The sequence below is a fragment of the Pituophis catenifer genome, unplaced genomic scaffold (genome assembly GCF_029215685.1).
Source record: "Pituophis catenifer annectens isolate HBS135680 unplaced genomic scaffold, rPitCat1.0.hap2 SCAF_8, whole genome shotgun sequence".
NCBI classification, from domain to species: Eukaryota; Metazoa; Chordata; class Lepidosauria; order Squamata; family Colubridae; genus Pituophis; species Pituophis catenifer.
In genome coordinates, this window is record NW_027256888.1 from 57,045,918 (window position 1) to 57,060,601 (window position 14,684).

The 14,684-nt window shown below is 36.0% G+C and overlaps 1 protein-coding gene across 1 annotated transcript in view; it reads left to right on the plus strand.

Annotated features, from left to right (window-relative positions):
* The window catches only part of MND1 (meiotic nuclear divisions 1), a 42,501-nt gene extending 37,900 nt beyond the window's left edge, over nt 1-4,601 (plus strand). The window contains exons 7-8 of the mRNA XM_070949049.1: nt 1,529-1,573; nt 4,478-4,601. Coding sequence (XP_070805150.1) covers nt 1,529-1,573; nt 4,478-4,584 — 152 coding nt within the window. The 3' untranslated portion in view covers nt 4,585-4,601. The remainder of the gene's footprint in view (nt 1-1,528; nt 1,574-4,477) is intronic.
* Nucleotides 4,602-14,684: the final 10,083 nt, after the last annotated feature.

Genomic DNA, 14,684 nt, shown 5'->3' on the forward strand with positions numbered 1-14,684 from the left:
CGGGGAGTGCGCGTGCAGGGGGCTGTACGTACATGCACAGGAGGCGGGGTGTACTTGGGCCCGTGCGTGCATTGCATTTTGGGGTTCAGGCACACATATGTGCATTTGCATGCGCACTTTGGGCACTCGGTCCGAAAAAAGTTAACCATCACTGCCCTATACCATTTCAGACAAATAGTTGTCCATTCTCTTCTTAAAAACTTCCAGTGTTGGAATATTCACAACTTCTGGAGGCAAGTTCCATGGCATAGGACCAGGGTATTTACGGGACCGCCTTCTGCCACCAATAGCCTCCCACCGACCAGTTCGTTCCCACAGAGAGGGACTCCTCAGGGTGCCGTCGGCCAAATTATGTCGGCTGGCGACACCCAAGACGAGAGCCTTCTCAGTGGGAGCTCCTGCCCTTTGGAACGAACTGCCCCCGGAAATATGTACAATCTCTGACCTCTGGGTTTTTCGCTGTGCCCTTAAGACCCTACTTTTCCGACAGGTGGGGCTGTCTAAGTGGTTTTTAAATTGGAGTTTTAACTTGGGGTTTTAAATTGGCCAAAACTGTTTAATTGATTTTAATTATTTTAATGATGATGTCTGTATATTTATGTTTTTAAATTGGCTGTACACTGCCCTGAGTCCTTTGGGAGAAAGGCGGTATATAAATAAAATTAACATAACATAACATAAGTTGTTCCATTGATTAACTGTTCTTACTGTTAAGTGATCATAGGCTCTTCTACTGTAGAAATGTTTTGGTATTATTTTGGTATGTGATTAAATAATCTCATAAAATCGATGTATATATTTTAGGGGGGGTGTTCACCTTAACCAGTGTTTTCTATTTCTATAAGCAAACAAACTCATTGGTGTAGAACTTTGGGTATAGAAGCTTTTTCAGCATACCCTTATGAACTATACTAGCTGCCAACTCCCATTTTATAAATTGTCCCTTAGCAGAGGAAAGTGAATAACAAGAATATATGAACTGGCACATTAAGAAGTTGCCCAAATAATTTATAACAAATGAACAAGGGATTTTTACTAAAGGGTCAAGATTCTGCAATTCATCCATGTTATTTTTTTAATAAATGTATTCATCTTTGATGAAAAGTACAAATAAAAGTATTGTTTCAAATAACATTCTTCATTATGCATTACAGAATTCAGCTATCCTAATTTTTAAATTTTTGTACAATAGATTGTTTCTTTTTAGAGCATAGCATTTTCTAATTCAGTGAAGCACTAAAGGATACTTATTTTCCTGTAGTATAGCCAGATATATTTCAAGAAATTTCAGTAGTAACTGATAGAAGGCATTACTTCAGCATATAATTTCATTTTGATGTAACTTTACTAATCTTTGAGGATTGGTTAAATATTAACTTCAAAGGAACAGTAAAACATTTTCAAGTTATTTAAAATGCATAATAAGTTTGAAAATATAGTTTTATTCTTTTGAGCCTGTTCAGTTATTGATCTAATGAATTGCTTCCATTGAATTTTATTTGTTTATTCGTTGTTCTCTTCTTTTTAGGTCAAGCAAATAAAATAGCTAAGGAAGCAACCAACAGATGGACTGGTATGTCTGCATTATATTATTTTGCAGCATTCATTCTTCTGTGAATGAAAATAAATACATGGAAAGATACAAGTTTGAATTTAAGATTTTAATTATTATTTTTTTACATAAAACTGATTTATTTTCCGGGCAATAGGTTGCTCAAAACTCATAAAATAACTATTACTAGTTAAGTTTGCCATTGCTTGTAATGTAATTTTTGTGATTTCTGATTCATACATTTTAATGTTTTTGTTTGTTCTTATAGACTCAGTTTTTGCTAGGTATCATTTCTGTTACTGTTTGGGTGCTAAGCATTTAGCACCCAAACGTGTGTGTTTGTGTGTGTGTGTGTGTATAAAATGCTTAGCACCCAAACAATAACAGAAGTGATAGTGTGTGTGTGTGTGTGTGATGTGTGATACTGTGTGATAAAATGCTATGCATTTTATACACACGTGTGTGTTTGTGACAATCTTCAAGTAATCTGCAAATAATGATGGTTGGTGCAAACTAACCAAGTATTTAAATGAAAAGCAGTAAAATGTGTAAATTAATTTGAAGTTACTTGGTATTTTGGATTAGAGTTCACAGTAGTATATGATTCATGGTAATCATACAAAGCAGCTGACACAATAAATCGGCTTGCTCATTGTCAGATTACTATGAATGATGATATGAATGGTATATGATTTTACATTGTAATTACAATTTCATCACATTACAACATATTCTACATTGGGACAGTTTTCCAGGAACAGTCATGTGTAATCAAGTCCAAAATAATTGGTACGTAGTCATGTTTCAGCTCCATCAATTTTATCACTGAGAAGTAAATTTCCATATCTTACCTAAAATGAACAGGAATGTGGTGGCTCAGTGGCTAAGATGCTGAGCTTGTTGATCGAAAGGTCAGCAGTTCAGTGGTTCGAATCCCTAGTGCCGCATAATGGGGTGAGCTCCCATTACTTGTCCCAGCTTCTGCCAACCTAGCAGTTTGAAAGCATGTAAAAAATGCAGGTAGAAAAATAGGGACCACCTTTGCTGGAAAGGTAACAGCGTTCCATGTGCCTTCAGTATTTAGTCATGCCAGCCACATGACCACGGAGACGTCTTCGGACAGCACTAGCTCTTCGGCTTGGAAACGGAGATGAGCATCGCTCCCTAGAGTCGGGAATGACTAGCACATATGTGCGAGGGAAACCTTTACCTTTACCTAAAATGAATCAATAAAACAGCAAATAATTAAATAAGAATTGTCTTCTCTATGAAATTTCTAGTTCATTGAAATAGTTTTTAGACACTCTTCCGCAAAAGTTTAGAAGTGGCAAGCTGGGAAAGACCCTTCTTGATTATAGAACTGCCATTTACCAGGTATTTGACTTACGACCACAAAAGAACCCCAAATTTTTGTTGCTAAGGGAGTTTTGCCCCATTTTACAACCTTTCTTGCCACAGTCGTTCAGTAAATCATTGCAGTTCTTAAGTTAGTAACACAGTTGTTAAGTAAATCTTGCTTCCCCATTGATTTTGCTTGTTAGAAGGTGATCATATGACCCTGGGAACACTGCAACCATCATAAATATGTGTCGGTTGCTAAGCATCTGAATTTTGATCATGTAACCATGGGGATGCTTCAACTGTTGTGTTTTTACAGTGCCATTGAAACTTTGAATAGTCACTAAATGAATTGTTCTAAGTCGAGGACTACTTGCATTTAGGATTGCATTTTATTTTTTCAAGATTTTATTTTTAAAAAAATTCTTTTTAATTTTAAAAATATTTTCCCTGTGGTGAATTTATTCTTTTGAATTTGCTATTCCAATTGTTTGCTAATAACTGAAGGATAAAAGAATAACATATTATTATATGTTTTATATAATAATATTATTATATTATTATTATTAACATAATATGTTATTAATAATAACATATTAAGTGTTTGCAAGCAAACTGAATACTTGATTTCTTTCCTTGTGATTTTTCATCTCTTTGTAACAATTTAGTATCAATTGCCATGTGGGCAGGTCCTGTTATAAAATTAACTTATACTAAATTGGAGAAAAATGTGTGCTAAATATGTTATATGTTATATATGTCATCATATACTTACTTATTCATTTCATGACATATGAACACCTACCTTTATTGTACTCTTTTTCTCAAAAACCTTTCCCCCGACTGCTCTATTGACAAGTTTTTTGAAGCAGTCATGCTTCATTAAGTACAATTCTTTCTAAGTTACAATCAGTTTTATAATTTTACCATGCAGGAAATATTGTGACACTTAAATCAACAAGAAAAATCAAATCAAGGTTAGCATTATAAAACCCAGACTATCATAATTTAATTCTATTGGGTTGTAGGCAAATAGATTGGTCTTTCAGTCTTCTGTTTCAGTGTAGAGAGGGGAAAGGATTGGTTTCTTTTTTAAAATTCCTGAATCAAATGAATGCCGAAGTAAACAAGCTTGGTTAAAATCTAGATAGAGTCTAAATAAACAGAGGGAAAACTGGTGCTTGCCAGTATAGAAACCCCCATATTACTTTTCAAACACATATAACTCCTCAGGTAAAGTGTGTACGTCAAGTTCTAAGCTCAGTAGATTTTGTGCTGAACTGTTCGCCCTGTGCCTATGGCGCAATCAGTTGCCTTTTGGATAATTATTACTGCTGAGGTCTCTCATACAGGAAAGGGATTTCAGTGTAGTTCTTATCCTCATCTCTACATGAGAATTGGAAATCACAAAATAATCACTGTTAGATGTTGCAACCAAATAGGTGATTTATGTCTGAGGAAGGGCCTCAGGATGACAATTTGAAGATCTATTAATTATCTTTAAACATTAAGGATCTTTTATCATGATTATCATTATAAACACTTGAAGCCCTAATATCCATTGTTTTTCATCTACTTTATCTACAGATAATATATTTGCTGTAAAAGCTTGGGCTAAACGGAAGTTTGGATTTGAAGACAGCAAAATTGACAAAACATTTGGTATACCAGAAGATTTTGACTATATTGATTAAAAATGTTTAATAAAAAGGATGCCATATAACTTAATATCGTTCAAGATGCTTTCATTTTAAATTGTATTTCACTCCTACCGTTACTAGTACTGTCGTTAATAAAATCTGAAAACCCTGAAGTAATTTTGCTTCTTTCAGCTTCCTGATGATTGTCTGAAACAGAAAGTTTTCTTTTACATAACAATGAAAGAGACAGGAAACTATTTTAATCGTCATATAATTATTTGAAATATTAAAAGGCATTAAAGGGAATGATATGAAAGGTTTTTTCCTGGAAGTTGAGTGGAATATATTATCTTGAGTATCTTTTCCACTTATTTAATTCAAAAAAGCCAATTTCAGCTGCATAATTAAATAGACTGGTTGTTTCATTTGTTTTCTTAAATTGAAGTGAAAAACACTGAACTATTTTAAAAAGTAAAATCTGAAGAAAGGCAATTCATACAATTTAGTGGGGAAAAAGAATGTACAATGATATTAATGAGCTTATTACTGATGAGCTTGAAGGTTTCAGTTCTTATTCTTCATTAGATCTCATTCATAGCGTTTATTCATGAAAGAATTCAAATATAAATCCATTTATTCATGCAAGGATACAAATATACAGCAAAGAAGGAAAAAATGTGGCTTCAAAAACTGAAAATGGTTAATATATGATTAAATGTAAGGCAGCTAATTTTTTTTCTATGAGCCTCTTCATCAACAGCAATTGCAGGAGCTTCACTCCGTGTCCCTTTGTCAACTTCATTAATTCTGTGCTTTGTTTTGTTCTAGCTTATATTATTTCAATTCATGTTCAGTAAGCCAGTTTAGAGCCCTGCTGAAGTTAAAAGGCAAAATATAAATATTTTAGTTAATTTTTTTTCACACTATTTTTCTTCTCCGTGTCTCCCATAATGCTTGTTTCAGAAATAACCAATATAAAGACACAAATACATAGAAGCACTAGCTTTTCCACCGTATACAAATATGATTGATGATAAAAATTGGTATTGCTTCTCCAACTTCTCTTTCCAGATTTTGAACAAAATACATACTTAGCATAATATATCCATAGAATATTTCTCTATGGATTTAGCCAATCTGTTTTCGCATATGAAATCGCTATGTGAGGTGTATTTATTCCATTATTTTGTAGCCCTGCTCATCCCTTAGGACACGGGTGTCAAACTCGTGACATCACATTGCTGTCACGTGAAGTTTTGCGAATTTTTTCTCATTTGTGGAGCTGGGGTGGGCGTGGCCTGCACGTGACACATCTGACCCACAGGCCGCCAGTTTGACACCCCTGCCTTGGGACAATCCAAAATAAAGCATGTGATAGTTCTATAAATTGTATAATAGTCTGTCATAATTGTAATTTAGCCCTACATGAGTCATACATTACTTCTAATTATGGGAAATAATCCCAATCCTTTATACCTGAAATATGTTCCTAAAGATTTCAGTTTGGTAACAACTGTTAGAAGTCTGGCCTTTAGGAAATACGGGTGGCCAATTTGCAGGTATTTTGTCCTTATATATGACACTTTTAGTAAGACTCAACCCTTTGTGAATTCAATCGTGAAGTGGCTTTAGTTTGCTCGTTCTTCATAAAGATTTCTTCAAATTTCATCCTTGCCAGCTTTTAAGACAACATGATTCTTTTATTTTGTAGTCTTTTCTATGGACACAAACATATTTTAAGATTTACTTATCTTCTGAAGGTTGATTGTAAGAAATTGTGGAAACTTTACTCGGTAGATTTCTCAATCTGTTACTCACTGGGGAAGATAGCTGTAGTTAACGTTAGTGTAGGGAGTCTTTTATTTTATTCCTTCCAACTATCTAGCATGCCTCTAACTGGTTAGACTAATATTGTTAAGGCTACAGAACTATAACTTTCAGAACCTCTTTTAGTTCCCACATTCCTCCTCTGGTAATGGCAAAGGGAATGTATGGTCCCTATTCTTTTTCTAACAGCTAGATCAGGTATTTAAGATTTTAATTTAAATACAATTTCCTGACATATATTCTCCTCATATATTCTAAAACAATAAGCATTAATCTTCTGGAATAGTATCCCATTCAAATAGAGATTTGAATAGGCCAACCCTGCGATCCTTTTAATGGGACCTTGAAGACTTGGGTTTTTTGCCCCAAACTCTGGAATTGTTTGGGATATAAATCCACCTGGATTAAACTATGTTGTATTTGATGGTGGTGGTTCTTAATTCCCCTATTATAATATGTTACTTTGGGGGGAATTAATAAACTTGTATTTAATTTGCGCACTGCCTGGAGGTGTAAAGTTGGGCAGCCTTAGAAACCTAAAATGTAAATAAACAGATGAATTGATAAAGTCAAATCATTGAAACAAATGCAGGGGAAAAAGGCAAATTCACTGCCACTCCTTCAAGCAGCATGCATGCCTATCCTTCTCTTGCTGACAATCACTTATACAAAATGAGTGTCTGTAATGGAGAACCTCCACTGTCCACACAAATGAGGAAGAAGAAAACCTCCACTTTGTACTTAATGAGAATGATAATAGTGTGCTGATAAAATAGAACTACAAGACCTATGCCTGCCAGGCATGCTTACCTATGCACGGAGTAAGAGCCACAGAACTCATTGGAACTTAGAAGGTGAGCATGCAAGCATTTTTTTGTTCTTGTAGCTTATCACTTAGCACTAGCTCTTACCGGTTAACTCATTTCTGTTTTAAACTGAAAGTTCAAAACAATTAAGTAGCCTTAGGATCCCTTCACTAATTTTCATTGCAGATTGTATGGAATACAATTTTCTACTTAAAAACAGGTTGCATTCCAACAGGCTGTTCATAAATCAATTTTAAAACAGTGTATGTATGCAGTGCAGCGTAAACTATTTTTTTCCCATCTTCTAGGATTGGGGTTCCCAACCCCCAGTCTGTATACCGGCAGTGGTCTGCGGCATGCCAGCAACCGGGACATGCAAACAAGCGAAGCACCATCCGCGGGATGCAGGTTGCACGTGAAACCACACACACCCCCTCCGGTCCACGGAAAATCTTCTCTTCAAGGAAACAGTCCCTGGTGTCAAAAGATTTGGGGTGTGCTGTTCTAGGATCTTCTAGGTTGGAGTTGCAGACAGCTTTGTTCATAGCGGTGAAAGTTCATAACTTGAAACTGCAAAAGAGGACTTTCTGTAAATAGAACTAACCAGAGCATAGCAGCCTGTATGTACTTAGCCAGAGAATAAGTGTAAATGAATTTAACAGAATTAATGTCAAAGTTAGCATGCACAGTTTGGTGCTTGGTGAGGTCAAATTTTCAGTTGGTCTGCTTATTTGCCTTGATTACACTTTCCTTGTGTATGCACAGGGAATAGTTTACACGTGAGATAATGTTTGTATGTAGATGTAGACCAATTAATTTTGCACATGGAATGTTTTATTAAATATTTATTTTCATGACCTTGTTGATTTTGGAATGAGGCCCTTGGATAGAAGAGTACATATTGTATTTATAGGTACATATTGTGTCATATGAAGACATTAGTTGGGACAACTAATATCTGATATTGGTTCCAGTAATATTTGACAACCATAGTTGACAAGGAAAGAGAGCTGAGCAGCACCACAAGTTTTTGCATGAACTTAATAACCATTTTTCTGGAATCTATCTTTTGGGATGGGAATAATCTTAAAATCAAACTTTTTAATATATTAATTTACAATAAATTAGAATGGATTCTGATCACATTACCCAAACTTATTTACTTTGGTGTGCCTATTCCAAATATATAATTTTTACTGTTTTCCTTACTATAATGTACCTTTGTATATCATTTTCTTAAACATGCACTATATGCAGACTTTTGCCTATTTTTAATTTTGCCCAGTTCTCTATTTTTTTTCTTAGACTTCAAGATTAGCTTGCAGCAGGTCCAGGCATGTTATATATCTAGTTTGGTCTTGATGTAGATTTAATTTATTTATCTAACACAATGAACTTAATATGAGGAATGTTGGCCTTTGATGGCTAGACATAGTGTGTTTAGATTTGTGTCAGCCTTAAAATTAGACTGTCTAACCTTTTCAAAACAAGTTACCAATATCATGTCACCTCAATAAACTAGTCATAACATTTCTACAAATGTGTGTTTGTGTGTGTGTGTGTGTGTGTGTGTGTAGGTAAAATGTGTTATGAGTTATACTGTATATATAAAGAGTTAAGGGATTATGAAATGTAATTATTAACAAATATTGGCCTCTTGTTTGTATTAAACATGTGATATTTGCAAAGGATTTAATCTCCTGATAGTTTTCAAGGTATATTCTTAACACAAAGGCAACTAACATCTTCTGTAGCATACATTAAATATCTTATTGAAGAAAAAGTGCCATGTCCATTTTAAGGTTTTTAAAAATTAAGACTTAAAGTAAATAAATAGAATAAAGTAAAGGGTAAGATTGGCACAAATAAATAGTAAAAGAAGATTGGACATAATCTGAATGAAATATATTGGTCCTTAGGTTTTACTCAGTGGGTGAACAAGTGAAATAACAAGGTCCAAAAAGTATAACAATGATTCCTTGAAAATATGCTCTATCAAAAAATAAGCCCTAGCTTGATTTTTACATGTGCGCCCAATATAAGCCCTACCCCCCAGTAAGCCCTAGTTAGAACCCTGCCCACTCCAGGGTGCACGAGGCGAGCACATAGGTAAAAATTAAGGTAGGGTAGGGATGGGGGAGTGGAGCAGCCCTACTCGTACTTACCTTTAGATAGTTGCAGCCAGGCCTCGCACACCCCGACACCTGCCTTGCCTTGCTGGCCCACTTCTTCTGCGCCACTTGCCAGAGGCCAGGAATGACATACACAAGTGGCAGCAAGCAGCTGCAGAAGAAATGGGCTAGCAGCGGGCTCCTTATGGATGGGGTTGTTGATGCCACCACCGTGACGTGAGTCAGTGGAAAATAAGACCTGGTACCTTTCTTGCTGGCAAAAAAATATAAGATCAGGTCTTATTTTGGAGAAAATATGGGTAGTAAAACTATTATTTGACAACTGACCACTAAACAAGTAGGAATTTTTGTGAAGTTTGTGACTCAGAATGTAAGACATGGAAGGCTTATAGTTATTTAATCTAACTGCTCCTCAGTGCAGGAATTCTCATTACAGGTTCTCCAGCTTCTGTTTAAATAATTCCAATTAAGTAATCCAGTAATCTCCCACCTGTTCTCTCATTAATTACTATTCAAAATGTACAAGTAAACTCTATTCTTCGCAATTCAATCTTATTTCTTGCCCTGCCTTGTGTAAAAACTTTGAACAATTATTCCTTGTCTCCTTTACATACCTGATGACAGCTATTCTGTCTCAGTGTAGTCATCTCTTTATAGTCTAAACATATTCAATCTCCCAACCATTCCTTGTCAGGTTTCTTCCCCTTATAATCTTGGCTTTTTTTCACTGAATATTTTCAGTTTATTAATATTTTTCTTAAAATGGTGTAAGAACTGGATGGTGTTATCTGACTAATAAAGTATATAGAAGAATTAAGAGTTAGTCTTTCTGCTGATACAGCCTAGGACTGTTTTATTTGTTTTCTGTACCTGTATGATACTGTTCACTAAATTCAAATAATACCAGATTTTTTATGCATACTGTTCTGCCCTAAATTAATTTTGATTAATGTTCATATTACAACTTGTCCATATCTTGCTAAATATTGATGTTCTTCAAACTTCTTCTGTCAACTCTATCTTTGTCTGATCTGCAAATATACTGGAATTATTAACTTCATTTTCTGTTTGGTCTTGCTGTTTTATGCTGTTATCCAGAGTCACTTAGTGAGTTGGGAAGCCTTTGAAATGTGATAAATGAATAAAAAATGTAATAATTATATTTTCTAATTTCTTATTGTGCCATTTATAAATTCTCCATGCTGAACAATCCATAGCTTAGATTGGAGCCTAGCAGTACGCTCTTCAACATTTTCTCCTAGGTCATTGTGGAGCTGTGGACTTGTTGGTTACAATTGTTTAACAAATTCTGTATCAGCAGTGAAATCTGGCCAGATCTATCCGGCTCGCATGAACTGGTAGGGCCGGCGGCAGGAGGCTCCGCCCACCCACCAGGACGTCATTACGTCCCATTTTTGACCCTCTGCGCATGTGCAGAAGAGGCGCGCTCACATTTCCGAACCGGTAGCAAAGGTAAGTGCATTTCATCGCTGCTCTATATCCATCTAATGGTAACTTATTCTCACTCACATTTGTTATCTTCCATAGTAGAGTCTCACTGGTGACTTTTTCAAATGTTCAGATTTGTTCAAGTAAAGATACACTGTTCAGTGCATTCCCATTGTGAGCTAAATTGGTTATTCTGTCAGAAAAAGGAATCCGAGTGGTTTAGAATGCCTTATTCTCATTAACCTTGTGTTGGTTTGTTCACAAACAAAATGTTAAGAAAAGTGTTAGCCTGTAGTCAGCCAGTTACCTATAAATGTTGGCACAGGTAAGTATAAGGGTATCTCCACAATAAACAGTAACCTTTTCTTGGCTGTAAGAATGGGCTTATGTGATGCCATCAATGATGCCACTTCATTTTTATTTTCTGCTAGCAAGATCCTCTTTTTTTTCTCCCTTATACTGAACCCATTGTGCACTTACTGGAAAAACTTCAAGCAGAAGTTTGGTCGAGAGAGTGAAAGAACAAGCTTTAATTACTCATTTCAAGGATAAGCAACAGACTTCTTTTAAAGCATGAGTTTGGACTACTCAGCTGCTAAGATGTATATCATCAGTTTCATTACAACCATTGTGTACAAAGTATGAATCAGTATTTAGTTGAGAGAAGGATTAAATAAAGTGTGGAAGGTTCATTCAACATAAAGACACACCTACATCTTTTTCAGACTCACCCAATGTATATTTTGAGGGTTTGAAATAGACAAGGTAACCACTTTGCCCATAAATGGTGTAATTTCTATAGCTTGAGTTATCACTAGAGGCATAAGTAGGAAGCATGGATTAGATTTATGTAATGCATATATAGATTAAACTAGTATTAACTATATAATAGTATTCTAGTCCAGAACTTCATGCTTTGTTACAAATTATCTTATTATTTCATTAGTGAAATGATCCAAAGACCTATCGACGATCAGCTAATAATCTCCTTTTACCAATAGTAATTAAGACTCGGATGTCTGTTTCATATAAATATCAACTGTACAGTATGGCTACTAGCCATCTTTCAGCATGTTTTGAATCAGTAGCTGCCAAAATTTAAAAGCCATTTTAATGATAGGTTTAAGAATGGCAAAGATTTTGGAAACAGGTACCCATTAAGGGTACCTCATTTTCAAGATCAACTGTGTTTGTTTGTGTGTTGTGTATTGTGTGTGTGTGTGTGTGTGTGTGTGTGTGTGTGTGTGTGTGTGTGTGTATGCTTGCTCATCCAACAAGAAATTTCAGAAGAAAAATAAATCAGGCACTGTTTTTTTCTGAAATGTTCAGAAGTCTTTCCATTTTTAGCACTACTGATATATGATGTAGGGTCCTGGCACACTTTATGTGCTTTCCATTATGAAGTTATTTGTATTCATATTCCTTGCCTAAAGTAACCCATAAGTTAAACAAGTGATAAACATTTTCTGCTATGCAGTGATCCACTTTAAAAAGCAGCATATTTCAAACCACACTGTAAAGTGGTTCACGTTGGTTCTGACGGAAATCCTGAATAGATAGTCATAGTGGTGGGATCAATAGTCATAGTGGTGGGGGTGATTGGGACCGCCAGATCTGGGGATATTCCAAATTCCCATCCTTATCTGGGATTGCATTCAAATATAGTGTACAATTGGAAGTCCTCTGGAAACTGTTCCTGCTCAGTAAGCAGGTGCCAGTTGTAGTTGGAATTGTTAAAAACATTTTAAAATAGAAATAAATACAGTTGTAAATCACTGGGAGTCGGGGACATATTTGTTAGTGAATCCTGTTTTCGTCATCAACTTCTGGCTACCCATATTTCAACTTTTGTTGCTGACTATCTCTAGCCATTGTACTGTTTTCATTGGGTCTACAACAACTCACTGTGGCCAACTTGCCACGGCCAATTTATTGCAGGACCACTCTCCACGGGACAAGAAATGCTGGAACAGAATCATTAAAGGATGCAAAAGGAGAGAAAATGAAATGTGAATGACAATTGAATTGTTGAATTGTCCTGTAGTGAGTTGTCCCATGGTGAGTTGACCATGATGAGTTGTCCCTTGGTGAGTTGTCTGGGGCAAGTTGGCCACGTGAATTGGCTGGGCGAATTTTCTGTCCGAGGCAAATTGGCCGCAGCAAGTTGTACCATTCTGGTTTTCATCTACCTCTAGAAGAGTTGGTCTCTAGTGAACCATGAATGATTCCAAATATATGTTGTATTGGAGATGATTAATTAGAAAGCAGTTTTAGGCATGGAGCTGTTTTTGAACTTTCCTTGTACAGAGAGGTAACACTGCAAAAATCTGATGCCCCAACTTAGTAGCCTGTGAGCAATGTGTTCTCCCAGAAGACTAGATTAGAAAAGGGCTCCAATATCTCTAGAATAGCTCTATGAAGCTCCCCCACCAAATGTATGCATACTTGTATGCATACATATTTTCAAGAAGTAGAAGGACAAAATTAAAGAATTCCTATTAATGTCATCATGAATTAAGTTTTTATTCCAATTTCCCATTTCCAGCAGCCACTGTAAAATATTCTTCTGTTCAGAACAGGTTCTGTTCTATGCTGATCTCATAGGACTTTATATCCCACAGTATTCATCTCTTTATCTTCTAATAATCCTGCCTGGGTTTCAACCTAATCTCCCACACAACTGGATAGAAACCCACATTCTTGGAAGCTGAAAATGCCTATGCTTTTTAAAACAAAAATGCTTTTTTTCAAGAGGAAGGAAGTCCAAATTTGGACAATATGTCATAGTACCAGTTTGAAAACTCATGCCTCTTGTTCAGGGAGAAGCTTCTTGGATGAGAAGCAAAATGTCTCCAAGGAAAAAACAAAGTCCAGTTGCCTTTAAAAAAAACACTTTTGGATTGTCTCTCAAATGTACCCAGCATAATAAAAAATGTGAATTCTAATAGATGACTTGCTATTGCAAAAATAGAGAGATTGGCTATTATCTTTTTGCTTACTGTATTACTAGACATGCTGTATTCTGTGATATGAAATTGAAAGACCTGATGGAACATAGTTTTTGGCGAGATTTTTTTTTTAATTTAATGAAAGTAATTTACAGAGCAATGCATACTTTAAAAGTGAATCAGAAGTACAAGTGTGAGCAGAGCACTTCTCGCTATTAATTAAAACAGCTATGAAAGCCTGACCAAAAAAAGTCACTATTTTAAATATCACATTGAAAATATGCTGCTGTAATAACGGGAATCATTAAAACAGTGGTGTTTCTGTTGGCCTTTCAAATAAGTCTGAAAAATGATGCATATATTGTGATGAGTAGACGATAGGGGATGGGCTTGCATGAAGCCTGAAATACTTCTCTGGACATTTTTCAAAGTATGCACACCCCTAATAAAGTACTATTGTGATTTCATGCTGTTTCAGGTTAGTGAGAATCAAATACATAGAGTTACCATTTAACATAGGGGTGTCAAACCCAAGGCCTGGGGTTGGATCCAGTCCACAGGGTGCTTAGATCTGGCCCACAGGGCCACGGACCCCGGAAACAGCGAAGGACTGGCCCGTGGTGCCTCTGCCAGTGAAAACAGAGCTCCGTTTTTGCTGGCAGAGGGTTGTAGGAGGCTGTCACAGCTGAAAATGGAGGTCAGGAGCCCGTTTTCACTGGCAGAGCGCTTAGTCCACCACAGGCACTCCAGACACGAGTGACATTGAGCTGGCCGCACTCACACCCACCCCCCCAAGGTCAAAAACAACCCTAATGTGGCCCTCAATGAAATCGAGTTTGACACCCTTGATTTAACATATTCTGGATAGTACTGTTTCAGTTTTGATTATTTTCGTTCATACAGAATATGGGATTTTAAGAGTATTTTACTTGGTACTTTACAATACCATCAATATGTATTGTATTCTAGAAAAAGTAGAGTCATGCTTACCT